At 37.3% G+C, this 26,977-nt stretch overlaps 1 protein-coding gene across 6 annotated transcripts in view; it reads left to right on the top strand.

Moving 5' to 3' along the window:
- MLH3 (mutL homolog 3) overlaps positions 1 to 26,977 on the top strand; it is a 65,484-nt gene that overhangs the window by 28,188 nt on the left and 10,319 nt on the right. For 2 of the 6 annotated variants that reach the window (XM_068129281.2, XM_068129283.2), the window contains one exon: positions 4,136 to 4,159. The exons of the other annotated variants lie outside the window; for them this stretch is intronic. In XM_068129281.2, coding sequence (XP_067985382.2) covers positions 4,136 to 4,159 — 24 coding nt within the window. The remainder of the gene's footprint in view (positions 1 to 4,135; positions 4,160 to 26,977) is intronic. 6 annotated transcript variants of the gene reach the window in all.

Raw genomic sequence — 26,977 nt, 5'->3', positions numbered from 1 at the left:
TATTTGACATGGAAGTGGCCTTCGATCAGAGTTACGGTTTTGCCATCAGCTGAACATTCGTCTTCATCATCTTGACGATGTGAATCACTTATAACAAAATTTTCTTATCCAACACATTTGATGCCTATTGTAAACCCTGGAGAATTTCGCACAGTTAAAAAATCATGTTCTTGAGTCTTGAAAACACAGACTGAGTGCCAAATTCAAACAGAATGATAGGGACTCTGGATTGTCTGATATTTGGGATACCACTCCACTTCTTGGTTCATGAATGGTTAGGAGAGGAAAGAAGCATCATGACAAATCAATGATTCTGGTAATTCGTTAATCATCAAGTATCCACCGTGGGAACAAACTGCATGGTACAAATCAGTTACATGTTTAACGCTGCAGTCAACATCAGCTATGGTTTGAGGAATATCAGGTGATCCCACATTCCGAGACCACATCTTCGGTTATATATTGTACATGTTAATACAAATGGAAAAAATGATCACTTTTGAGGGGAGGGGCGGGGCTGAGGGCGGCCACTTGCTGGGTGCGCCCCCGAGGGGTTTAGGGAGGGCGTGCGGTGCAGCAGGTGTGCTTCCCCCTCCCCCTCCTCTGGATCTGCCCCTGGGGCAATAAAGAAAATGGGTCGAATTGGGGATCATCATAGAAATCTTACATCGTGGTGCAGTGCTTGCTTGAAGCCCTGAAGGGAATAGTGAAAAAGAACTGATTCTGCTAGGTGTTTCCATATATGAGAGAAGTGAGGGGAAAAAAAAGAAAGAGTTTATATGTGCATTCATCCTGGGTTTAACCAGTTTTTCATTGGAAGTTTAACAAGTAGGGGCATTTACTGGAAGAACGCATGCATCCTGCAGTTGCTGTGGAGGGTCGGAGGACTGAGACCAGAGGGAGTAATGTTGGAGAATACATGGAAGAAAATGGAGTGACCACTGTCCTGACTACAATAAGATAGCAATAGGCCATGTGCTTCGGCCTCATCGTGAGAGATTCCAATGACGTTGAGAGCGTTAGATTTCACTGAATCCATGAGAGAGGGGAGTGATGCTGGAAAGCCAGCTTATATGGGAGAGTCGTACTCTATCGAGCTACAGACAAAGGCCATGTAGACTTCAAGTAGTTCTGAAATTGCACCAAAAGATTTTGGTTAAGGATGCCCAATCTGCAGCTGGCTTTGGAGGCCAGCTTTGCTGTGTGGTTGGCCCAGGAAAGGTCATCACTGATGATGAGGCTGAACATTCAAGATACTGAACCTCTTTCAGTGGATGACCATGCAAAAAGATAAGTTGGTTGGTTTGACAATCCTTCTGGAGTGTTAGTGTGAGAGTGTGATTTTCCGGAATTGAAGGGTATGTTCCATTTATCACACCAGTGTTTTATAATTTCCAGAGAGAGACAGAGACATGCACAGACGGACATGCACAGACAGCCTATGTCTGCCTATCAGAGGGATTGGGTCTTGTATGACAATGTGGAGTCATCTGCAAAAACAAGTGAATGTTTTCCAGAGCATCGGAGAGGTCATTAATTTAGATGAGGAACAAGAGTGGGCCCAACACACTGTCTTGGAAAACTCCAGCCTCCAATGGAAGATGGGTGGAGAGGGTTCCATTGATGGCAACGTGTTGACTGCTTGAGTGGAGGAAGTCAGAAATCCAAGAATGAAGCTGGCCTTCTATGCAACCGGCCAAGGAAAGTGGGATGCCAGAGTGTTAAATGCCTGAGAAATGGTCCTGACTTATTATTTGAGACTGAGGGCATCCAAATGTTGTTGAGAGAGGAGTAGAAGCATATCTAATGTTGAGTGACTGTCGGAATCCAAACTGATGGTCAGAGGTTAAGCTGTTTGAAAACAGGAAATAATTGTAATCAGAAGTAATGACGGATTCCACGGCTTTGGTTGTAATTTGAAGCAAGCCCACTGACCTATGGTTGGTAGGTTCTGTTTGCACCATTATTGTGGGTGGGAGTGATGTTTGCCGACTTCCATGCAGAGGGGAGGCGGCCAAAAGAGAAGGAGATATTGAATAGGGCCGATAGATAGGGAGCAACACAGCAGTGCAGGATTTGAGAACAAGAACACTGATGCCACCTGGGCCCGTCCCGAAGCAGGTTCAAGGTTGTCTGGTGAGAAGGACACAGAGTCCAGTGGGCAAGTGGGAGATAGGAACAGAACAGGATGGGCTGGGTGCACGAGAGTTAGAGGCAAAGGTAATGTTTAGACATTCTGCCTTATCTCAGGCAGAGTCTGCAGTACAACTGTTTCGTGGTGAGGGACGGGATGGATGGGAAGCAAAGACCAGAGATGGATTTGAGAAGGCAACACCACAACTTTGAGGAAGGACACTGGTTGAGAGATTGGCGTTGAGATTTGTAAGATGATGTTTTCTTGATTGCCTGAGGATGAACTGGTTGTGAGACTTATGGTATGAACAAAAGTTACCCTCATTCAGGTTAGCTTTCCATGTTGAGAAAGCAAGCTGACCGCATCTGCCATCTCCGCAGGATTCGGTGTACCAGGTTCTAGAAGATGGATAAGAAAGTCACAGATGGGATGGGATAAACTGCTGCATGAGAGAACGTCGACTTTATGAAAGAATTCCCACACGGAATCAATATCAAGTGCTGTGGAGATGGTGGTCCAATCCTTTTTTAAGAGGGCCGATTGATGTCCCTACCAGTTGGTTTAAATGCAAACAGCCATGTTCTACCTCGTGGTTGCTCCTTTGCAATAGTCAGAGAGGTGTGCGCCTCGACAAGAAAGTGATCAAAAGAGCCAACTGAGGCAAATGAGGAATAAGAGGGAATGTTAGTCATTACGAGGTACAGGATGGAGGATACACCCTCAGTATAAATCTGGGTTGGGGAGTTTACATATTGGGTGAAACCCACGGAGTCGCAGAAGGCCCTTTACTGCAAGCCCTAATTGGGTCTGCAAATATTTATCGGGGCCCTGGGTGTGCTCCGTGGACAGGATCCTTCCTATTTGTTCACAAACATCATGGGGAATACTACTCGTAGAACATTTGGCCCAAAAGAGAGTTACCTGCTTGTCTCCGATCAGGAAGAAAAAATGCCAGTTTTCATGGGAAAGGCAACTCATGGCATTTAATGAAAGGCCTTCTGTGGCTTTCTTGTTGGGAAGAAATAAAGAAACATTGGAAAAATAATGTCACCCCTTCTTGTAGGAGGGGAGACAATAATTGGGATTTTTAAGATAGATTAAGTAAATGAAGGAATTTGGATGCCAAGGTAGGTTAATTTAACTGTGGGGATCAGACAGTGAAAAGGAAGAAGAGTAAAATTGATAGATGAAGTTAACGGGGTGTCAACACAGCACAGGAACGATGAACAAAATGGCTTCCTTCCATGTGTAAGTTTCCTTGTATAGAAACAATAGCAGCCACAAACATCACTGCAGAGTTCTCTGTGAAGAGCCCGAGCACACCAGGCCTCCACTACACTTATACTACTCACAATAAGTTAGGGATATTGACAGGTTCTTTGGTGTGGTTGATTTTGTGTATTAATTATGTTGAAAAAAAGTTGTTGGTCCTAATTCTATGGTTATTAATGAGTGTGAAAAAACACAGCATTCTTGATTTCAATACCATAACCCTAACCCCTATAAAAAAAAAAACTCACTCCCACAATATCCCTAACTTATTGTGAGTAGTGTACCACCCTTCCCTTTCCAAAACAAAATAAATATACAGCAAGCAAGGAGTGTGCACATCAGAGGGAGATTCAAAATAATGTAAAGTAATTTGTATAATATTGTGGGATGTTTGTGTTAATACGCATAATCAAACCTGGAGTACAGCAAGTCGGACACTCCGAGTCGATACGTATTTTGTCCAGGTGGTTGCAGTAAAGAGTGCTTCCCCACATTAATTTTTCTGTACGATCTCGGCCCAACTTGATGCACCTGTTGCACTTGTTTTTATTTTTGCATTAAGTTGCTATGGGCATGAACAGTTCAACAAATTCATCCATGTCCATTCTCAGCATAGTTAATTGGTATGTTGATCTCTACCTGCATGTGTGTGTGTGTGTGTGTGTGTGCACATGTGCGAGTGCGTTAGTGTTAACCGCTTTTGTTTCATTTTGGTGTTGTGGTGAGCAGGAGCTGATAAAAGAAGAAATTGAGGCAAGTGCACACCGACATAATGCTGTACAATTAGGCCATTCCTCTTGGAGTTGGGTCTGAAATTTCACCTCAGAATGTATCTTCCGTGAGAAATTTGCATCACTTTTTTTTGTCTGCAATTTGTTTGCTGAACAAATATATTGTTGTTGTTGACAAACAATATATGTTGAGAGTTCGGATGTAAAGCATTTTGCTTTTGGAGTATAAAGTTATTGTTGATCACCACATTGTTTTTCACAATACACGAGGGTGATTCGACTTTGACCAGGACTTTTTGTTACCTCCGCCACCGAAGGTGGATGGAGGTTATGTTTTCACCCCTGTCTGTCTGTCTGTCTGTTCGTATGTTTGTCTGTGAACAAGATATCTCAAAATCTTGTGGATGGATTCGGACAAAATTTGGCAGAGAGGTACCGTATGTGACATGGACGAAATGATCTGAATTCTGAATGATCTGAATTCGGCTCTGGGTACTGGAATTTTAAAAGTGATTCTTGACCATTGAGTGAAAAGGGTGAAACCGATATGTAGCACGATATCTCAAAAGGTTATGGACGAATTCGGACGAAACTTGGTCGAGATGTTGGGTGTGTGACGAGGACTAATCGATAAGATTTTAATGAAGATCTGAATCTGGTTTTGGATACGATAATTATTTAATTTTAAAGTGATTCTTCACCATTGAGAGATCGGGTGAAAAGCGATATATAACATGATATTTAATAAAAGTTATGGACGAGTTATGAATAAACTTGCTGGATGAGTTGTTTAGGTGACAAGAACAAGCCGATTCTATTTTGGTTCAGGTCCGAATCCAGATCTGGCTTATCAGTGGGATACAAAACACAAACTGTTCAGCCTGGCGAAGGTATGCACTCTACTGAGTGCCGTTCAAATTTATACAGTACTACCCCAATTTACGTCTCCCCCTTTCAGGTCATTTCACAAATACGTCTTCACTTCATTAATACCACTTCCCGATTTGCTTCACCTCATCCCACACTTGCATCAGTGACAGCATTCGTCCTTTCTCTTTCCTCAGGAGAGCCAGGAAACAATATCTCTCCGTTCTCAGGACCGAACTCTCTTATCTGTCTCCCTCTTCCAAATCCTGGTGGCGTCTGGTCAAATCTGTTTCTGGTGTTTGTTCCCCCTCCATCCCCTCCCTCACCTCAAATGGCCACACGGCTGACTCCGCACGTGAAAAAGCTGAATGCCTCAACTCTGTGTTTGCCTCTAAATCTTGTGTCCCAAACCCATCCCTCTCTGTACCCACCGTACCCAGTCGTACCCAGTTGCTCCTGGACTCTGTGTCCTTTCCTCCTGACAAGGTGGAAAAGTTTCTGTCAACCCTCGACTCTGATTCTGCAACTGGACCTGACGGCATCAGCCCACGGGTCCTAAAATCCTGTTCTTCCGCTCTTTCACTCCCTCTCTCTGTTCTCTTCACCCTCTCTTTTGCTCAAGGTCATCTTCCATCTGCTTGGAAATCTGCCAACATCACCGCTTTGCACAAAAAGGTGCAAAAACAGATCCCAGCAACTACAGACCAATCAGCCTTCTCCCAATTATCAGCAAAGTCATGGAATCCATCATTGCTTCAGATATGAAATCTTTCCTCTTCTCCAATGGCTTGATCTCTGATCATCAATTTGGTTTCAGACCTGGACACTCTACTCTGGACATGCTGCTTCTGCTTTCTCAACAATGGATGGAGGTCCTCAATGCCAAACAGGAAATTAGAGCAGTCTCCCTTGACATATCACGTGCCTTCGATACGGTCTGGCACCCCGCTCTGCTCACCAAACCCTCCTCTTTTGGTATCCATGGAAATCTCCACGCATGGCTGGCGGACTTCCTCTCTAGTCGTAGTCAACGTGTGGCCCTGAATGGGTTTCTCTCATCTCCCCTTCCTGTTCAGGCTGGAGTTCCCCAAGGCAGTGTTCTGGGCCCTGTGCTTTTTCTGGTCTTCATCAATGATCTCTCTGACTCTCTTGAAAATCCTCTCTATCTCTTTGCTGATGACTCTACTCTCTGTCGCTCCATTCTTCATCCCTCAGATCGGCAGTCTGCAGCCTCCTCACTCTCTGCAGACCTGGACAAAATCACAGACTGGGCAAACAAGTGGAACATGTCTTTCAATCCTGACAAATCTCACACTCTTACGATGTCTCTCCGAAAAGACCGACTGGACAACCCTCCCATCCACTTTTTTTTCTTTTCTTTTTTTGTATACTGAATTGAGGCTCGTGAAAGAGCTAACATTTATTTCACTAACAAAACAACCAGACAAACAAAATATACAAAAAGAGGGAGCGGAAGACAAGATGGGGAGAGAAGGGGAAGCACACAACCACAACATTTGAGAGCAGGGAGAAGTGTGGGAGGGAGAGGGCTTGGGGGGAGGAGGCGTGGGAAGGGAGAGGTATAAAACACAAGGGGACCGAAATTAGCGGGGGTAGAAAAGATCAAGGTTTTGGATGGGGGAGGATAAGAGATGGTGGTGAACAGCTGTTTTAAAGACCTGGAGGGTGGAGTGGGATTGAAGAGAGTGAGGGAGTTTGTTCCAGAGGTGGGAGAAAAGAGGAATGAAGGAGTGAAGGTGAGCAGAAAGTCTTGATTTTGGCAGTTTAACCATAAGAGGGTTGCAGGCAGATCTTGTGCGACCTGTAGGAATATTTGGGGGACAGAGCCCAGAGAGAGCTGGGGGGGCAAGGCCAGAGAGGAGTCGGTAGAAGACGGAAAGACCACCAATCTGCCTGCGGTGAGTGAGTGAAAGCCCCATGGAGTTAGCTTCATCGCGGGAGATTCCAATGATTCTGAACGCTTTGGTTTCAACAGCGTGAAGACGAGCTCGGTGTGAGGCAGGAGCACCAGACCAGAGGGGAGAGCAGTATTCCATAGAGCTGCGGATGAAAGCCTTGTATGTGGTGAGGAGCTCAGGTGTGCCAAGGAAGGACTTCGCACGACGGAGGATGCCCAGTCGGCGACTGGCTTTGGAGGCCAGATTTGAAATGTGGTTTTCCCAGGAAAGATCATGGCAAATAGTGAGACCCAAAAGCTTGAGTGACAGAACTTCTTGGAGAGGATTATTCAGAAAGTGGATGGGAGGGTTGTCCAGTCGGTCTTTTCGGAGAGACATCGTAAGAGGTTGAGATTTATCAGGATTGAAAGACATGTTCCATTTGGATGCCCAGTCTGTGATTTTGTCCAGGTCTGCAGAGAGTGAGGAGGCTGCAGACTGCCGATCTGAGGGATGAGGAATGGAGCGACAGAGAGTAGAGTCGTCAGCAAAGAGATAGAGAGGATTTTCAAGAGAGTCAGAGAGATCATTGATGAAGACCAGAAAAAGCACAGGGCCCAGAACACTACCTTGGGGAACTCCAGCCTGAACAGGAAGAGGAGATGAGAGAAACCCATTCAGGGCCACACGTTGACTACGACCAGAGAGGAAGTCCGCCAGCCATGCGTGGAGATTTCCATGAATACCAAAGGAGGAGAGTTTGGTGAGCAGAGCAGGGTGCCAGCCCGTATCGAAGGCACGTGAAATGTCAAGGGAGACAGCTCTAATTTCCTGTTTGGCGTTGAGGACCTCCATCCATTGTTGAGAAAGCAGAAGCAGCATGTCCAGAGTAGAGTGACCAGGTCTGAAACCAAATTGATGATCAGAGATCAAGCCATTGGAGAAGAGGAAAGATTTCATATCTGAAGCAATGATGGATTCCATGACTTTGCTGATAATTGGGAGAAGGCTGATTGGTCTGTAGTTGCTGGGATCTGTTTTTGCACCTTTTTGTGCAAAGCGGTGATGTTGGCTGATTTCCAAGCAGTTGGCAGATGGCCTTGAGCAAAAGAGAGGGTGAAGAGAACAGAAAGAGGGAGTGAAAGACCGGAAGAACATGATTTTAGGACCCGTGGGCTGATGCCGTCAGGACCAGTTGCAGAATCAGAGTCGAGGGTTGACAGAAACTTTTCCACCTTGTCAGGAGGAAAGGACACAGAGTCCAGGAGCAGCTGGGTACGACTGGGTACGGTGGGTACAGAGAGGGATGGGTTTGGGACACAAGATTTAGAGGCAAACACAGAGTTGAGGCATTCATGCTTTCTGAATTCATTCATTCTTTCTGAATAATCCTCTCCAAGAAGTTCTGTCACTCAAGCTTTTGGGTCTCACTATCTGCCATGATCTTTCCTGGGAAAACCACATTTCAAATCTGGCCTCCAAAGCCAGTCGCAGACTGGGCATCATCCTCCGTCGTGCGAAGTCCTTCCTTGGCACACCTGAGCTCCTCACCACATACAAGGCTTTCATCAGCAGCTCAATGGAATACTGCTCTCCCCTCTGGGCTGGTGCTCCTGCCTCACACCTAGCTCGTCTTCACGCTGTTGAAACCAAAGCATTCAGAATCATTGGAATCTCCCGCGATGAAGCTAACTCCAAGGGCCTCTCACTCACTCACCGCAGGCAGGTTGGTGGTCTTTCCGTCTTCTACCGACTCCTCTCTGGCCTTGCTCCCTCTGGGCTCTGTCCCGCAAATATTCCTACAGGTCGCACAAGATCTGCCTGCAACCCTCTTATGGTTAAACTGCCAAAATCAAGACTCTCTGCTCACCTTCACTCCTTCATTCCTCTTTTCTCCCGCCTCTGGAACAAACTCCCTCACTCTCTTCAATCCCACTCCACCCTCCAGGTCTTTAAAACACCTGTTCACCACCATCTCTTATCTTCCCCCATCCAAAACCTTGATCTTTTCTACCCCCGCTAATTTCACCCCAATTCCACTTTTTTGAAATACCAACTTCTGTCCTGGAAGTCCTTGGTGTTCATGTGTTTTATACCTCTCCCCCCCCCCCCCCCCCTTTGCCACGCCTCCTCCCCCCAAGCCCTCTCCCTCCCACACATCTCCCTGTCAAATGTTGTGTTTGTGTGCTTCCCCTTCTCTCCCCATCTTGTCTTCCGCTCCCTCTTTTTATATATTTAGTTTGTCTGGTTGATTTGTTTGTGAAATAAATGTTAGCTCTTTCACGAGCCTCGATTCAGTATACAAAAAAAAAAAAAAAAAATCCATCGCCTCAGCGTTCGCCTCCACTTACCCTGTACACAAAGTACATTGCGTCACGTGGAAATAAATGTACTGTACTGTCGAGTGGCGAAGAGGTAGTGTAAAAAGGTTACCTTAGAAGTGAAATTACATCTTATTCCCCGAATGCCATAGATGTTGTTGGCTTATTTCGTTTTCCTCCGACTACAATGTGTAGACTGGTTCAATTTCCAGCAAATGTGATTGCATGAGGCATTTTTTAGGAAAAGCAAACAAATAGGTTTATCCTAAAGGGAATTTTGTGCTGAATCTGAATATCTTGTTTGTGTTTCCCAAAATTGCCTATTTAGGTCATTAATTAAGGTCAAAGGTCAATAAGTGCAAAATTCAAGTTTTCACAGAAATTGTTTTATTTTTAATATTCAATACAGTGGTAAAAACGGTTTTCCAATATCTATCATATTAAGCCATACATTGCATGTCAAATATTTGAATTTAATGGAAAATGTGAAAGAAATTTTCACTTCTATGGAGAATATCTCCGTAACGGTTGACCTTTCTACGGAGTGCCATGTCAGTCGATTTCCCTTTGATGTTTCATGTCAAAATGCACCAGTGAAAAGAATGTATGGCATAGCATCATTGTCTAGGTTCAGGGGAATGAGACTTTGTTGTTTGTTTTGCGAAATTTGCATAATTAGCCACCAATTAGGGTCAAGGGTTAATTCGTACAAAATGCGAATTTTTATGACATTTTCGTAAGGTCCTATTTGACGTCTCCTAGATGTTTTTACAAGAATTTTCTACATATCATTCAAATTAAACGTCATATTATGTGCTGAATATTCAAATTAAATGAAAAATATGATAGGAATTCTTGATTCTATCGGCAATATCTCAATAACGGTTCATTTTCCAATATCTCAATAACAGTTCAATTTTGGACGCATGGATTTGTCTCTTTTCCAACGAAGGCCACCAAAACGGATTTTGGTTTCCTCTCTATATATGACAACAATATATCTAACAATATATTAGAAAGGAATATGTCACCTTTTTAATATTTCTATATTTTATATGTATATTTCACCCCCTTAAACCAACACTGATGAACTGTCAAATAACCGTATTGTGGCAATATCCTAGCATTGGCGTTATTTAGTCTTGTTTTTGCATGTTACAGTCTCCGAGTCACTGCATTTGCATGCGTCCGTACACTTCAAATCCCATTTCTTGCGCGAACACCGATCACTGGTGCAACCCTTGGTACAGCCACACTGTACAATGCCCTTGCATGCTTTTGGGATAGGGGGTAAAGATATGAGCACCGGTGAGAGAAGACCATCAGCCGGCTTCCATCCAGCAGAGTCCATTGGGGAAGGAATTACTGGGTTTGGATTGCACGCTTCTCTCCATATGAAGCTCTGGTAATTTGCACGCTGTATATGGTGATGTGCAGCATCACTGGATGGTGGCATTGATTCTGGTGCCTGACATTTACTGAACAGCTTTACTGAACAGCGAACATATCACATGTTCTTGTGATATCACATCTCAAGAGATGATATATCATCACATTACTGAACATTTACTGAACTCACAGTTCAGTTCCCACAGTTCCCACAACTCACAGTTCAGAACTCACAGTTACTGTTCCCTCACTCACTCACATTTACTTAACAGCTTTACTGAACAGCGAACATATCACATGTTCTTGTGATATCACATCACTTGTGATATCACTTGTGATATCACTCACAGTTCAGTTCCCACAGTTCCCACAACTCACAGTTCAGAACTCACAGTTACTGTTCCCTCAATCACTCACATTTACTTAACAACTTTACTGAACAGCGAACATATCACATGTTCTTGTGATATCACATCCCACGAGATGATATATCATCTCACGTTCTTGTGATATCACATCTCATATGATATCACTTGTGATATCACATCTCACGAACATATCACATGTGAACATATCACATGTCCCTATCACATGTACCACAATTCTTACCATGAACAGCGAACAGCGAACTTCTCACATTTTCCATTAAATTCAAATCTTTGACATACGATATATGGCTTAATATGATAGATGCTCGATAAACTTTTTCGCCACTGTATTGGATATTAAAAATAAAATAATTTCTGTGAAAACTTGAATTTTGCACTTATTGACCTTTGACCTTAATTAATGACCTAATTAGGCAATTTTGGGAAACACAAACAAGATATTCATATTCAGCACGGAAACCCCTTTCAGAAAAACCTATTTGTTTGCTTTTCCTCAAAAATGCCTCATGCAGCTTAAATAAGCACATTTTTGAATTTCTTGCCTAGACTAGTGTACCGTCTATTAAAATGCTGGCCTTCATTGAACGTCATAGCTAGATCAACTGCTTCCGGAAGTATAAGGCAGGGAAAATCGGAATGATGATGGAAATCAGAACGATGGTGGAACAGCAAATAGGAATGAAATATCCAGCATATTTGAAACATCATCCGTGTTGAAATTGGCAAACGATGTGCTGCACACAGTACGGTGACGATAGTAGTGTAATAATGTTGCTTCTGGGACACCTCCGTTTAACATGGGAAATCCCTATCTAATGTCATTTACCCCCTTGTCTTTTTCAAAAATCATAAACACCTCTATTTCTCCCACCCTCATCTTTATGAACCTTTTGTCTGTAGTACCTATCCTTAATGTTGTTCATTAGACCACTCAAACACTACAAATATTTGTTTTCTCTTATAGACCTATCATCCTTCTTCTACATATCATCTGGCAGATTAATCTTTGACCCACTCAAACATTGACCCATTCACTTCCATATTAATTCTTTCCCTCCCTCATTGCCCCTAAACACCTATATTTCTCTCACCCTGTTCTTTACGAACCTTCTAACCTTTTGACATGTTATCCTTATTCATTAGACCACTTAAACACCTGTGATCCTTCTGACCTCATGGACCTTTTAACCTTTTACTCTTAATATCATCTGGTGAATATAACCCACTCAAACAACGACCCTACAAATATTTGTTTATGCGTGGGAAATAATTTAATTCTCCTACAACTCTCTTCACCATCTAATATATTAACAAAAAATATGTTTGAGTTTGGTTCTTTATTAAGATATTTTAACTGAGCTAAGATAAAATGGTAAACCTCCCTCAATGTTCTTGCTTGAGCGCCTCCAGTGCCACATACCATTTTTAAATTAAAGTATATATTTTCCTGACAACCATCAAAGTTTTCCGTCCACTCAAAAATATTTCCATCTTTTTTACCCAATTCACCGGTATTTAAATTAATTCTCTTATTTGTTTTGTGAACTTTTTTACCAGTTGCCTTTTCAATTATACCTATTTGATATTTTTCACATTCATTATGTTTTCCATTTATATACCAAGGTTGATTACACCTCCACTCTTTAGTCTGGTTGATACTTGGTTCTATCATTTATATAATAGTAAAAAAGGCGGCGGTAGCCCGTTAAAATCCCCAACCCCCCCCCCTTTTTAACTTATCACTTATATATATCTTATCACTTATATATATCTTATCACTTATGTATATCTTATCACTTATATATATCTTATCACTTATATATATATCTTATCACTTATATACTTATATAACCATAAGGGAGACTATCAATTCCATTTTCTAAAATAAACCTCTTATCATCAAAAGCCCCCAATGCTTTCTTATTTATCTCTTCTGAATATAATTGATGTTTATAACTTCTTATTCCATTAATCTCTCTAAACTCTTCTTTCTTTGTTGTTAAACAGTTATAATAATCATTAAAGAAACAATAAACTTTAAGAACATTTTTCTTTACACCTTTTAACTTCTTATCAGTCTTTTCAACGTTATTCACAATGTATTTATAAGCATAAGCCTTTGACCTCAATCCCACAAATTCACTCATAACATTTCCTCCTAATTCATCCTTGAACTTTCCAATCACCTTTTTATTTTTAGAAGAGAACAACTCACTCTCTGGACTGTAATTACTCGTGTCATAGATATTAATGTCTCTTTTCATGTCTGAATAAACATCGTTGGTATTAATTTTCAAAATAAAACTATCTGTATCCATATAAAGTAGATTAACATCATTTTGATATTTCTTCCTCAAGTTATTATAAAAGTAATCATACATTAATGACTTTGATAAATCAAGAATTGTTGTTCCAATATAAATAGGTTTGTTCATTTCAATACTCTCTTTAATCAAATGGATCGCACAAAAGTTCTCAGTAAAGACCTCAGCTCGAGTAAAACTCGGTCTATTAATTAATTTTGATGCTTGTTCCCAAGATGTTGATAGTCTGATATTTTGTCTTTTCCTCACATTCTCCATAGTCTTACCAAAGACCGCATTATTCATCAATTTATAAAAGTCTTTCTCAAAATCTGTTTTTGACTCTGTTCTTCTTTGTGTATTAAAATCAATGTACCCCTTTAACCAATGACTTTGATTGAACTTTAGAACCCTATGGATCTTCTCTACTCTTAGACCTTTTGATAAATATTGTCGCAAATTTCTTTGGTGTAGAACATAATTTTTCTTGTTATATAATGTAGTAAGTAATTTTTCTGTTGATTCACCTATATCAAACGATCGTTGATAATCACTCAACCATTCTTTCTTTGGACTTGCTTTCTCACAAGCAAATGGGAGATCTTTGTGTAGGTTATGGAGTTCCTCTGGATATTTTAAATCAATTTCAAAATAATAACCAACTTTTTCTTCATCCAATTCTTTTTGTGTAGAGATACATACATCTTGTAAAACGTTTTTGTAGTCTTTTTCCTTTACCCATCTAAGTTTTCCATAAGGAAGAGCCTGAGACATTGCCCAGCCATACAGGTTGTTCGCGTCATAGTACATCAAGTAAGAACTCTCTTTCGTTGGATCATAATTTGGAAGATATTTGTTATTTGCTTTTGCGTATCTACTCGAGCAGACTTGTGAAATTCCACCTCTTTTTGCCTTTTCAATCATCAAAAGCATATCAACATCGGTTATCAAATCCAAATCTTGTTTTGTCATTTTCAACATCGCACTCCAGGCCAATCCAGGTGCTGTGTAGTAGTGAGCAGGATCCAATCCATATCCAGTGCGACAAACAGATCTAAAGGCTTCAAATACATCGGCCAATAAAAGCACATCAGTTTTGAGATACAAATCGTGATACTCGCCAAGATTCTTGATGTTATATTTTTCCCAAACATTTTGTGCGTGTACATAATCTTTATCAGATATATGACTATTATTTAATTTGTTATAGAAATTTTCTTTTGAAGGAAGTTGTGTTTCATTGAATCTCTCAAATGAGTCCATATAGTCATAGGGGTAAATTCCCTTTTGTGTTAGAAAATCTTTATCTAAAAAATACTCTGAAAGACATGGAAACTCTTTTAGATTTTGAACCAAGTTAACCAATGGACTTGCCATGAATTTAAATGTATCAAGAAATCTGATATGAGTAATAGGAGATGTGTGAATTGTTTTTGTGAATGAAATGTATTTCTGATCCGTGTTTGGAATTGCTGAGATACTTCCAGAAGTCTTTGAGAGTTCCTTGATAAATAGATGTGTATCATAATGAGCGTTGTTATGAAGAAAGACAGGAATGAAAGAGGGGAGTTGATAATTAATATTACAACTTTGATGAGCCGGACCTCTATATTTACCAGTGAGATGACAATGGTCTCTAACCTTTAGACCTTTACCAATTTTCTCCTCACAAATATGACAGACATTGTTTTTTATAAATTCCCTTTTTTCTTTACTTGTTAAGGACATTGGTTTATTGGTTTCTCTCATTATCTTGGTTAATCGAACACAGTCTTTTTCTAGTCGTTTCACAAACTCCTCTGGGGTATTTGAGCCTCTATACATCTCTAACTTGTTATATTTATCACCAACGGATGATTTGATATAATAACAAAAACCACAAGGAGTATGTTTTTGATATTTATTTGTGTATGATTCTTTTGGATCTTGAGAAGCAGTATCAATTTTTTCTAAAATACTTTCAAAATCAGCATATATAACAAATGGATGTTTGATCTTTTTATTTTCATCTTTGAATGTGATCTTTGAGCCTTCTTTAGGCATATTGATTACCGTTGATTTATGTTCGCCACAATAATTTGAATGTTTATCTAATCTTTCTTGTGAATTGAAGAAGTTAAGACAACGCAAACAAATATATATTTTATTTGTTCTCTTACAGACTTGTGGTTTTATTAATTTAGCAATATCTTTGATGTATGTATAATGTGAATTTTCGTCTGAATTAAAATATAGAAGATTAATATGAGTTTGTTTACAATTGTCAGAAAGCTTTAAAACCTGAATGTTGTTTGTTTCTGTTAGACCATAAACATTAACTGATAAATTATTCATCTTTTCAAATTTAGGAATATCATTTAAAGTCATCGGAAACTTTAGATCTTTCGTATTTAATGTATTCTCATATTTTTTATAATGAGATACTCTTTCATCATGAAAATGTGGAGGATGTAAGTGTGCTAAAATAGACCAGAGAAAACATTTATTGTCTTTATTTTTGATATTGATAACTGCTTTTCTATTTTTGATAACACTGGGTAAATCAATGTAAGAAGAAGCTTTTAGAGGATCTGATTTAAGAATATGAATGTCTATGTAAATAATTTTTCCTATATTGAATCCACTTCCTACGATTGAATTATCCACATCTTGCTCTTGTTTAATAAGTTCATCATAGACTCCTGATGTTTTAAAATCTTGATATGAAGATATAAAGTGTGGCTCAGTTCTCATGTATGGTGCATCTATAACTCCTTCATCCTTTGTCATTTCTAATTTTACTCCCATATAAAATTTAAGTGGTTTCATTTCCTTTAGTGTTTTTTCAATCAACGTTTGAACAGCAGGTTTAACTATTTCTACAGCATCAACTATAGACTCTGGTTCAGGAGGTTTGAAGTTAAAGACTCTTATTTTAATATGTCCTTTGAATGCTCCATCAGAGTTTTTAGTTGTGATAAAATTTGATAAATGTAGATTTGTTTTAAGATGTATTTTGAAGCCTTTCTTGAGGATATTTTTATTACATGTAGAACAGTGTTTTGTTTCAGGTGGAAGAGGGGAAAGTTTGTTTAAAATGTTGTATGTATGTTTTGCGGTGAGAATATGTTGTTTATAATATTTTACTTCCTTCTCGCAAGTATCACAATAAACCATATTTATAGCGTGAGAAAACGTGGTGTTTTATATATATCACTGTGCTTAAAATAAAACACTTTTGAGCTTTACAGCTCCGTTTTATATATATCGCTGTGCTTAAACTAAAACACTTTTTCACTCAGAATCATCTAAGTCATAACTATCACATGAATACTCAGAATCATACTCAGAGTCATCAATAAAGCTACTCTCATAACTATCATTTGAGCACAAACTATTAGTATCATAACTATCATCTGTGTTCAATGAAATACTATCATCACCATCGTCCAAGTTCAATGAAATACTATCATCACTATCGTCTGAGTTCAATGAAATAGTAAAATCTTCACTGCTGTATTGACTCATATTTAATTAGCAAGAAAAATATTCCCATCAATATCTATATACTTTCTTTCATTAACAGATTCAATCTCTACAATTTTTATATCAAAAGTTATCTTTAAATAATCTCTAACTATCATAGAACGAAATGACATTTCACCAGAAATATTAACATCATTCATTTTACTTAGATCTACACCCTTTGGATTATTAAAGAAAATACAAATGTCTCCTCTAGAATTATTAATGGTCTTATCATTCTTTTTCAAAGTATCGTGGTCAATCACTTTTTCAAGCTTTGAATAAATTGCCAGGAGTAGAGGAGAAACTTTTGTTAGATTTACTTTAATGGATGTCTTTCCAGGTATAGTTAGAGCTCTTCCTTTAAATGAAATAGAGGGGCTCATGTTATTTTCCATAACTGGTTTTACCCAAAAATTTCCATATTTATCTTTGTTCAATTTAACATCTTTGACATATTTTTCTATATCTTCCACCGAAGTAGAGATTGATTGAAATTTGTCTTTTGTGCTTTGAAACATTGTATTTATTAATGAATAAACTTGCGTTTAGTTTAAGTAAAAATTTACCACATAAATATGATAAGTTCTGAAGGATATTTAGAATTTCCAGACTCTCCATATGATAAATTAGAGAATTGTCCGGCTTGTGATAGAGTGGGGCTTAATGATGAGGATTCATATAAACAATGTATTTTCTGTGATTTAATTTTAATTAATGATAATAAGAAATATAAAAAAATATATAACTCTTTTAAATTAGAACCAAAAATGAATTACTTTACAAGATTAATAAGAGAGATGAATGTTAAGTATTGTGATGATAATACACCATTTCTTTCAAGGGAAGAGACTAATTGTATTGAGGAAATGTATAAGGGTTTAATGATATTTATTATTCAAAATAATTTTAATGGAAATGTTAATACAAGATACTATATAAATAAAATAATGGATTATTTTGAAATTAAACCCGAACTCAGGATAAAATATAGAGTTTCTCAAATAGCTCAAAAAAAGTTGGATAACTTGTTTTCCAAATATATAAATGAATGATTTTTTACCCGTTTGGGAAAATAAGATAAAATTTAATAACCATAAAAACATTCCAAATTCATTGAGATGTCTAATAGTTGGTTCAAGCGGATGTGGAAAAACCTGTTTACTTTTAAAGATGCTCCTTGGTTCTAATTTTTTAGATTATGATAATTTAATAATTTTTACAAAGTCAAGTTTTCAACCCGAGTATCAACTACTCTCACAGGGTTTTAATGCGGGTCTTAAAAAGGAAGACATTATCGGTTTATTTAAACTTCAAAACAAACTAAATGATTATAATATTGATGATATAATACAATTATTTTGTGATACACAGAAATCAAAATCGAAACCCATAACTTGTATTCTCAGTGATAATACGGATGATATACCTTCACCTCAAGATTTAGATAAATCAAAAAAGAACCTTGTCATCTTTGATGATTGTGTTAATGAGAGAAACCAAACAGTAATGGATAGCTACTATACAAGAGGGAGACATTCTTCTTGTAATTGTATATATCTTAGTCAATCATATTTTCAACTCCCTCGACGCTCAATAAGAAACAATGCCAATACTTTTATTTTATTTAAGTTAAATTCAATAGATGTAAATAATTTTTGGAGAGATAATTGCTCTACGTTATGTAGTAAAAAAGAATTTGAAAATTATATGAAACACACGATTGGAAAATATAAATATATTGTTGTGAAACAAGATGAGATACTAAATGATATTTTTCAATAAATAAATACAGAAAATGAATACTGAAGAAAGAGAAAGAAAGTTTAAGGAACATCAACAATTAGTTTCAAAAGTTGTTAAACAACAGGAAGAGATAAAGAAGAAACGGAGACAGAAACTAACTGGTGAAGAAGCCTTTGAAAGAAAACAAGAGAAATTCTTTAAACCACTTTTGAAAACTCAACACCCTACAGTTCCCACGGTAGAATTTACTCCGAAAAAACTTCAAATGCTCAAAGATTTTAGTCAGATAACAAAACAAGAACTTGGTGAATTAGAATATGATGACGAGGGATTATTTCGGAAACTTGAGGAGGTAAATCAACCCCCTAATTATGTTGTGGAAGCTCTTCAAAACAATGAATATTCGGCGGGTTCAAAAACCAGAGCAGGTCTCATTCCAACAGAAGAACCAGCAGTGTTTCATCTTGTGGAAGAAAAGGTATTGATATTTAATGATGAATTGATGTTCTTGAGTTCTACTCAACCAAATGTTAAATTAACTCCAAGATTAATGTTTCTTCTAACAAACCCCGGATTCAGCGGTTCAAAATATTTTGAGGAACCACTTGATATGGAAAGAGAGGAAGATAGGGTATATATTGAGTTGCTAAATGCACTAGATTATGGAGTTTCTGTTGCTGGTAAAAGTAAGAAGAATGAGAAGGAGAAACATATTATTGATGCTTTAAGTAAGCTTGGTTCGGGTGTTAGTTTTCTTCCAAATGACCCATCACAATTAGTTAATAGGCTATTATTGTTGTTAGGTAGTAAGAAGGCTGGAAACAACAATTGTTTTAATGAATCCTCAGCCATTTTAGATCAGTTGATGAACATGAAAATAATTAATAAATGTCAATACAAAGATATTTTATTAGATATTAAATAAGATGAGAAGCACAATTCTTAGTTTTAATTTCACAACGAGCGATTACACAGCTTCATTCCCTTACCCACTACAACTTGACCCCCTTACCTCATATGAGGCATCTTTGTTGTCAATGGAAACTTACAATACCCTTTTTAATATCACAGAGAAAAACAACAAGTTTAGTTATAATCCAGGAAGTGGATATAAAACTATAACCGTTTCACCTGGAGCTTACGAGATTTCTCAAATATCTTCAGAAGTCTCTCGCCTTATGAAAGAAAAAGGTGATGAACCAAAAAATATTGTAATAGATATTCAAAAACACACTTCAAAATCAACTATTAAACTTAAAAATAATTATAAAGTTGATTTCACGATTGAAAATTCGTTTAGAGAGCTATTGGGTTTCTCTTCAAAAAAGATTGAAAATAACGGGACGTTTTACAGTGATAATGTTATCCAAATATCCTCTGGTATAAATTCAGTATTAATTCATTGTGATTTGATTGATGGTGCTTATAACGATGGAATAAGAACAAATACAATATTTTCATTCAGTGCATACTCAACCCCGATTGGTTATAAATTTAATATGGAACCAAAAAATCTTGTCTATTTACCTGTGTCAGGAAAAACCATATACAGAGTAAATTTTAGGATAACCGACCAAGATAATCGTATGATATCCTTTAATGATGAAATTATATCCATCAGAATTCACCTACGTGAAGTTTTTCAATAAATAAATAATGGTTATTGTGAGAAAACACGAGTTGGGAAAATATAAAATAATTACAGGGGAGGGCATGTTCCTTTCACCAGACTATACAAGGTATGTGGGTAGAGGATACTATAAACCTAAGAGACAACGAGGTGTAGGTCATCAATTTCGAAATAAAGGAGATGGGATAATTGATACTCTAAGGGGTATTGGTTCAACCATCCTTAAACATAAAGACCTAATTGGTTCAACTGCTTCTGCCGTGGGCTCCGTTGCGGGTGCTATAAAGAGTATAAAAGATGCTCAAAAGGAGTCTCATAAATTACAAGCAATCAAAGAAATAAAAAAAGGTAAAACTCAACTATCTTCACAAGAACGACAAAAAATCATTAAAATACTTGGGTCAGGGTTTCAACAATTTTAATGCTATATAAATACAAGTATGGAAGCGATTGATAGTATCTATGATTTGGATGATACGATTATCATTTCAAACTCCACTAAAAAGGAAGACTATTTTAAGGTAAATGCTATAACAGGAACAGACTGGAATTCAAACGGAACAAAAAGTTTTGAAATAAATAATCAACAAACTTACTTGAATATAGCTGATAGTTTCTTGCTGTGTAAATTTAAATTCACTAAGGCTGCGAATAATACTAATGCTACACTCGTAAATGATTTCTTCTGGAAAATGTTTGACAGTGTCCGCCTGTATATTGGAACACAAGAGGTTGAAGCGGTTGATTATGTCTCTGCTACATCTGAAATGATGAAATTTACACTATATTCGTTTAGTGATAGAATGGGTAAGGGAGCTGTTGAGGGTTTTATTCCTGATATGTCAACGGGTACAAACGCAGACCCTGGTTATAGTCAAAGGAAGTCAATGTATAATGATGACGCAAAAGCTGAGAATAGTTTTACCGTAGCAGTACCTCTGAAAGGTATATTTGGATTTTGTGATTATGATAAAGTTTTGTATGGGCTTAAAATTAGATTTCAACTACAAAGGAATGATAATGTAAATAGATTGCTTTTTGGGGATGAAAATGCTTTTGGAGAAAATAATAAATTTGTTATTAATGATTTGTGTTGGTATATCAGTGAATATACTCCTAATCTTAAAACGGAAGAGTTGTTAAATAGAAGACTTAACTCAAAGAAACCGCTAAATGTATCATACCTTAAAAGAAGATGTCAACACGTTAAACTGGAACACACTACCTACACTTGGAATTTAGGTGTTCTTCAAGGAAAGCCACGATACCTCTGGCTCATTTTTAAAAAACCAGATGGAGAGGACGGTACTAATAAGAATAATGCCCTGAGTGATAATGCAAAGGTGAAACAACTTCGGGTTTCTCTTGATGGCACATTTTATCCGCGAGATAGATTGGAAATTGATTGGGAAAAAAATGATTATGCGGAAGCCTACAAGTCCTACCAAAAGGTGTGTGAAAGTAATGGTAATAATGATCCTATTTTGGATATGGTTGCGTTTCAAAAACTTTATACAATCTACGCAATTGACCTGAGTTCTCAAAAGGAAACTATAAAGTCTAATCGAGTGGATACTTCTCTATACATTGAAAGAGGGGAGAGTGAAGAGGTTAATGCATATTGTTTGCTTTTGGAGGAAACAGAATTACAGATTAATACAGATAATGGTGTTATGATTAATATCACATAGGTTTTTTCTCATAAATAAATGGTTGGGGTATATGTTAATCAAATCAATCTTAATAAATTAACATCTTGTATTCAAAATCAAAAGCCTTGTATTATTAATGTTAATACAATTCAAAGAAAAGGAGCTGTAAGAATTGATGTTTTACTCACACACACACAAGTAAAAACACTAAATGATGTTGGATCACTTAAAATTAAAATGACGAAACCTATGTTAAAGAAATATTCAATAGACGAGTCAAGAGGAGGATTTCTCCCGTTTCTAATTCCTTTATTTGCTGGTTTAAGTGCGGCGGGAGCATTGACTGGTGGTATTTCAGCAGCGGTAAAAACTGCTAACGAAAGGAAGGCACAACTAAAAGCTCAAAAAGAATTGGAAAGACATAACAAGGAGTTGGAGAAACAAATTAGTGGAAGTGGTGTAATTGTAGATTTTGCTCAAAAACTTGAAAGTCTACCTGATAAAGCTAGATTGTTGGTTGGAGATATGCTTTCCTCTATCGCTCAAGCGGGTGTTAAACTAACTAAACGGGGTAATGGATTGTATCTTTCTCATAAATAAATGGATAAATGGTTTAAACAATTTGGAAAGAATACAACGTCAAATATAGAACTAGCTAAGTATTGTAAAACACTAAAAATTGATAATGTGGTTATTTGTATGAGAGATGAATTAACACATATAAATAAGAATACAAAGAATATTATTATGAATTTAGACACACAGAATGGTTCTCATTGGGTTTGTATTCATAATAGTCAGGATAAATATTATTTTGATAGTTATGGTATGCCACCACCTGTTGAAGTAATACAATTCTTACAGAATGGTGTTTATCAAACATTCCAAGTTCAAGAAATTAATTCTAAATGTTGTGGCCAATTATGTTTATATGTATTATTTCAACTCAACAATAATGAAAATTTTTATGATATCATTTTTTATCTAATATAAATGACCTATGTTGGAAAAGATGGTTCTATCTTTGGAAAATCCTCTCAGGATATTGATTTATCAAATTATTATACAAAGGCACAGGCTGAACGACAAAAATATAGTGTAAGTAAAAATATTAATATGAAGAATACTTATAAATTAATCAATTATCCAAACCCTACAGATGCGAATGACTTGATTAGATTCAGTGATTTATCACAATATATATCTTTAAAGAAAACAGCACGTTTTGTGAAACAAGTAAAATTTACAACCACAACACCTGGTTATACTGACCATACACCTTTCCTCATTGAATTTAACTACCTGCTTACAATTAAATTTTATAAAGAAGGACATTTAGTTAATATGCGAATTAATAAATGGGGGTATGATATGCCTGATTTAGGGTATAATTGGTCTTTTTCAATAAACATAGAAGACCTACATGATTTAAATCAGTCTCGTAAAGAAGAATATTATCCACTTGGTGAAGATAAGGATTTATGTGGAAGTACAATTAGTAAACAACAAATACGTGATTTTAAGAAAATAAAAATATATGATAGTATAGCGATGGTTCGCATGACAAAGAAGGAAGGTAATGAGATAAGGATAGAAAGCCGAGGAATACAAACCGATTTGGTAGTGGGAAGATGGGGTGGTATTACCTGTCATAATATTAATCTCACATATATTTCTGATACATAAATGGCAGGAAGAAGACTACAAGAGAATTATAATTTTTGTATTCAAGGATACCGACAAGAAAAGGGTGCTCGGTATTACATACCTTATGATTTGGAGCATATACATGGGAATTTTGTCATAAAAAACTGGCCTTATACTGATATTGTTAAACCCACAAATAGAGACTTGTTTAAAATATTAAATAAAAATGAACTTCTCAAAGTTATGAAATATAAAACTCTTTTAGAAATCGTCAACAAATCTTATTGGTATCCTATTATGAGAAAAATAATTATAGATACAAGAATATCTCAAAATCCAGATGAGTATATGTATAATATTCTTTGGGGTTCAAACTCAAGGGTAGCAAGGGATGAGGAAGGAGTTGAAGAAGAGAAGGAGGAAAGAGAGAAAAAGGAGAAGGAGGAAAGGGAGAGGGAGGAGAAGGAGGAGAGGGAGAAAAAGGAGGAGAAGGAGGAGAGGGAGAAAAAGGAGAAGGAGGAAAGGGAGAAAAGGGAGAAGGAGGAAAGGGAGAAAAGGGAGAAAAAGGAGAAGGAGGAGAGGGAGAAAATGGAGGAGGAGGAGAGGGAGCAAAGAGAGAGGGAGGAAAAATATAAAAAGATGGAAATCACTGAGATTCATAAAAGATTGAGTGTATTAAAGCAAATAAATCAATCTCAACGCACCGAAGAGGAAATTAAAGAATTAACAACTCTTATGAAGATAATGGTTTCAAAAATAAGAACGTCAATGTCTTCAATTTCAGGGAGGAGATTTAAACGAGAAAGTGGTGAAGAAGAAGAAGAAGAAGAAGGAAAAGATTATGTGATTGATGATGTTGGTGTCATTGACTTTAGTTAGTTTTTATTTGTAAATAAATGGAGGAGAGAGTGAAGGCATTCCTTAGGATTCTTTATGTTTTAAAAATAAAGATTGAAATGTATATGTTGAAAACCAAAAAGGTTTTGATACTCTGTCGGAATTTTTCTGATAAATAAATATGAGTTATTGTCTCAAATGTAAAAAGAAAACTAAATCTAAAAATATCTCTTATGTTAAAGCTAAAAATAATAGAGTTTATCAAAAAGGAATATGTCAAGTATGTGGCTCTAAAAAGTGCCAATTCATCTCTCCTAAAAGAGGAGGAGACATACAAAAGTTTCTGTCAGGAAGTAAATTTACAACAACTGGAATTCCAGGGGAATTACACCTTCCAGGGTATTCTTTCTGTGGTCCAGGAACAAACTTGGATAAAAGATTAGATGAGGCTGACAATCCTAAACCTTGGTCTAAACCTACAAATAGGGTTGACGAAGTGTGTATGAAGCATGATATTGCTTATGGGAAAACCACTACGTTGACTGAAAAACATAAAGCCGACAGCGAAATGTTGTATAATTTGTCTTTGATACAAAATCCAACGTTGAGAGAGAAAGTTGATAGGTTTATTGTGAGAAATTTGATAAATGCTAAATTGAAACTTGGTCTTGGTTATTCCTCAAAAAACTATTAGGCTCTAATGATGCCATCAAGACTGAGGAGCTTTTGGCTGAAGAATTACACAAACCTATAATCACAAAGTTTAAAAGAAGGAAGGTTTATTCTAAATACACTGACCACATATGGTCCGCTGATTTAATTGAATTGAATAATGACAGAGGATACAGGTATGCTTTAACCGTTATTGATTTGAGGAGTAGATTTGCCTGGGTTGTCCCTTTAAAAAATAAAAGGGGTGATACTTTAATGTTAGCCTTTAAGCTAATATTTGATCGGGATAAAAGGAAACCAAAGAAGTTATGGACTGATGAGGGAACAGAGTTCTATAACAAAATATTCATGAAATTTCTTAAGGGGAAGGGTATTAAATTATACAGCACCTTTAATGAAGGAAAGGCAGTTGTTATTGAGCGTTTTAATCGTACTTTAAAAGAGAAATTATATAAAAAATTCACACAACTCGGTTCTCAAAAATGGGTGTATTTAATTCAGGATATTGTAGATAATTACAATAATACAGTTCATTCATCAACACAATCAAAACCATCAGAAACATTTACAAAATTAGAATATGAAAAGGAGATTAATTTGAGAAAGCCCAAGTTTAAAGTTGGTGATATTGTAAGAATATACAAATGGAAAAGTCATTTTGAGAAAGGTTATACACAAAAATGGACTCGTGAATTATTTAAAATCATTGATGTAATGGATACAGTCCCTTGGACCTACAAATTATATGATTTAAATGGAGAAGAAATCTTGGGTTCATTTTACTCACAAGAATTACAAAAAACACAAGTAAGCAGATAATACCCTTGAAAATAATAAATAAATAAATAAAATGTAATGGGGATACGTTTTTAAATCTGTGAACCCCAAACACAGAATCCCACAACTTTTTAGTTGGGGCTTAACTTTTGTGTGTGTATAATGGGGATACGTTTTTAAATCTGTGAACCCCAAACACAGAATCCCACAACTTTTTAGTTGGGGCTTAACTTTTGTGTGTGTATAATGGGGATACGTTTTTAAATCTGTGAACCCCAAACACAGAATCCCACAACTTTTTAGTTGGGGCTTAACTTTTGTGTGTGTATAATGGGGATACGTTTTTAAATCTGTGAACCCCAAACACAGAATCCCACAACTTTTTAGTTGGGGCTTAACTTTTGTGTGTGTATAATGGGGATACGTTTTTAAATCTGTGAACCCCAAACACAGAATCCCACAACTTTTTAGTTGGGGCTTAACTTTTGTGTGTGTGTGTATGTGCGAGTGAGTCATAATAATATACAAACCCTAACCCAACCCAAGCCCTAACCCAACCCCATCCCTAACCCAAACCCATCCCTAACCCAACCCATCCCTAACCCAACCCCATCCCTAACCCAACCCCATCCCTAACCCAACCCCATCCCTAACCCAACCCCATCCCTAACCCAACCCCATCCCTAACCCAACCCCAACCCTAACCCAACCCCATCCCTAACCCAACCCCATCCCTAACCCAACCCATCCCTAACCCTCACATTCAAAATCCCAACCCTAACCCAATCCCATCCCTAACCCAACCCCAACCCTAACCCTCACATTCAAAATCCCAACCCTAACCCAACCCATCCCTAACCCAACCCCATCCCTAACCCAACCCCATCCCTAACCCAACCCCAACCCTAACCCTCACATTCAAAATCCCAACCCTAACCCAACCCCATCCCTAACCCTCACATTCAAAATCCCACCCAAACCCTAACATAATCTTTCTTTTCTTCTTTTTTAAATACGTATTTCTTTTTTTTTTTTTCCTCTTCCTCCAATTCTGTCTTTCAAGGCTTTTAAGTTTGAAGAAGTAGAAATGGGAAGAAAGAATTTTCCAGCATTTTCTTCCTCGAACTTTCTTGATATTGCTTAAATCAAGCGTCATTAAATAAAGAACATTGTTCATTGCTTTAGAATCCAAAGAGTCTCCAAGAGGA

Source organism: Myxine glutinosa, chromosome 9 (genome assembly GCF_964187855.1).
Source record: "Myxine glutinosa chromosome 9, kmMyxGlut1.1, whole genome shotgun sequence".
In the NCBI taxonomy this organism is placed as follows: Eukaryota; Metazoa; Chordata; class Myxini; order Myxiniformes; family Myxinidae; genus Myxine; species Myxine glutinosa.
This window is presented reverse-complemented; position numbering and strand designations above follow the sequence as displayed.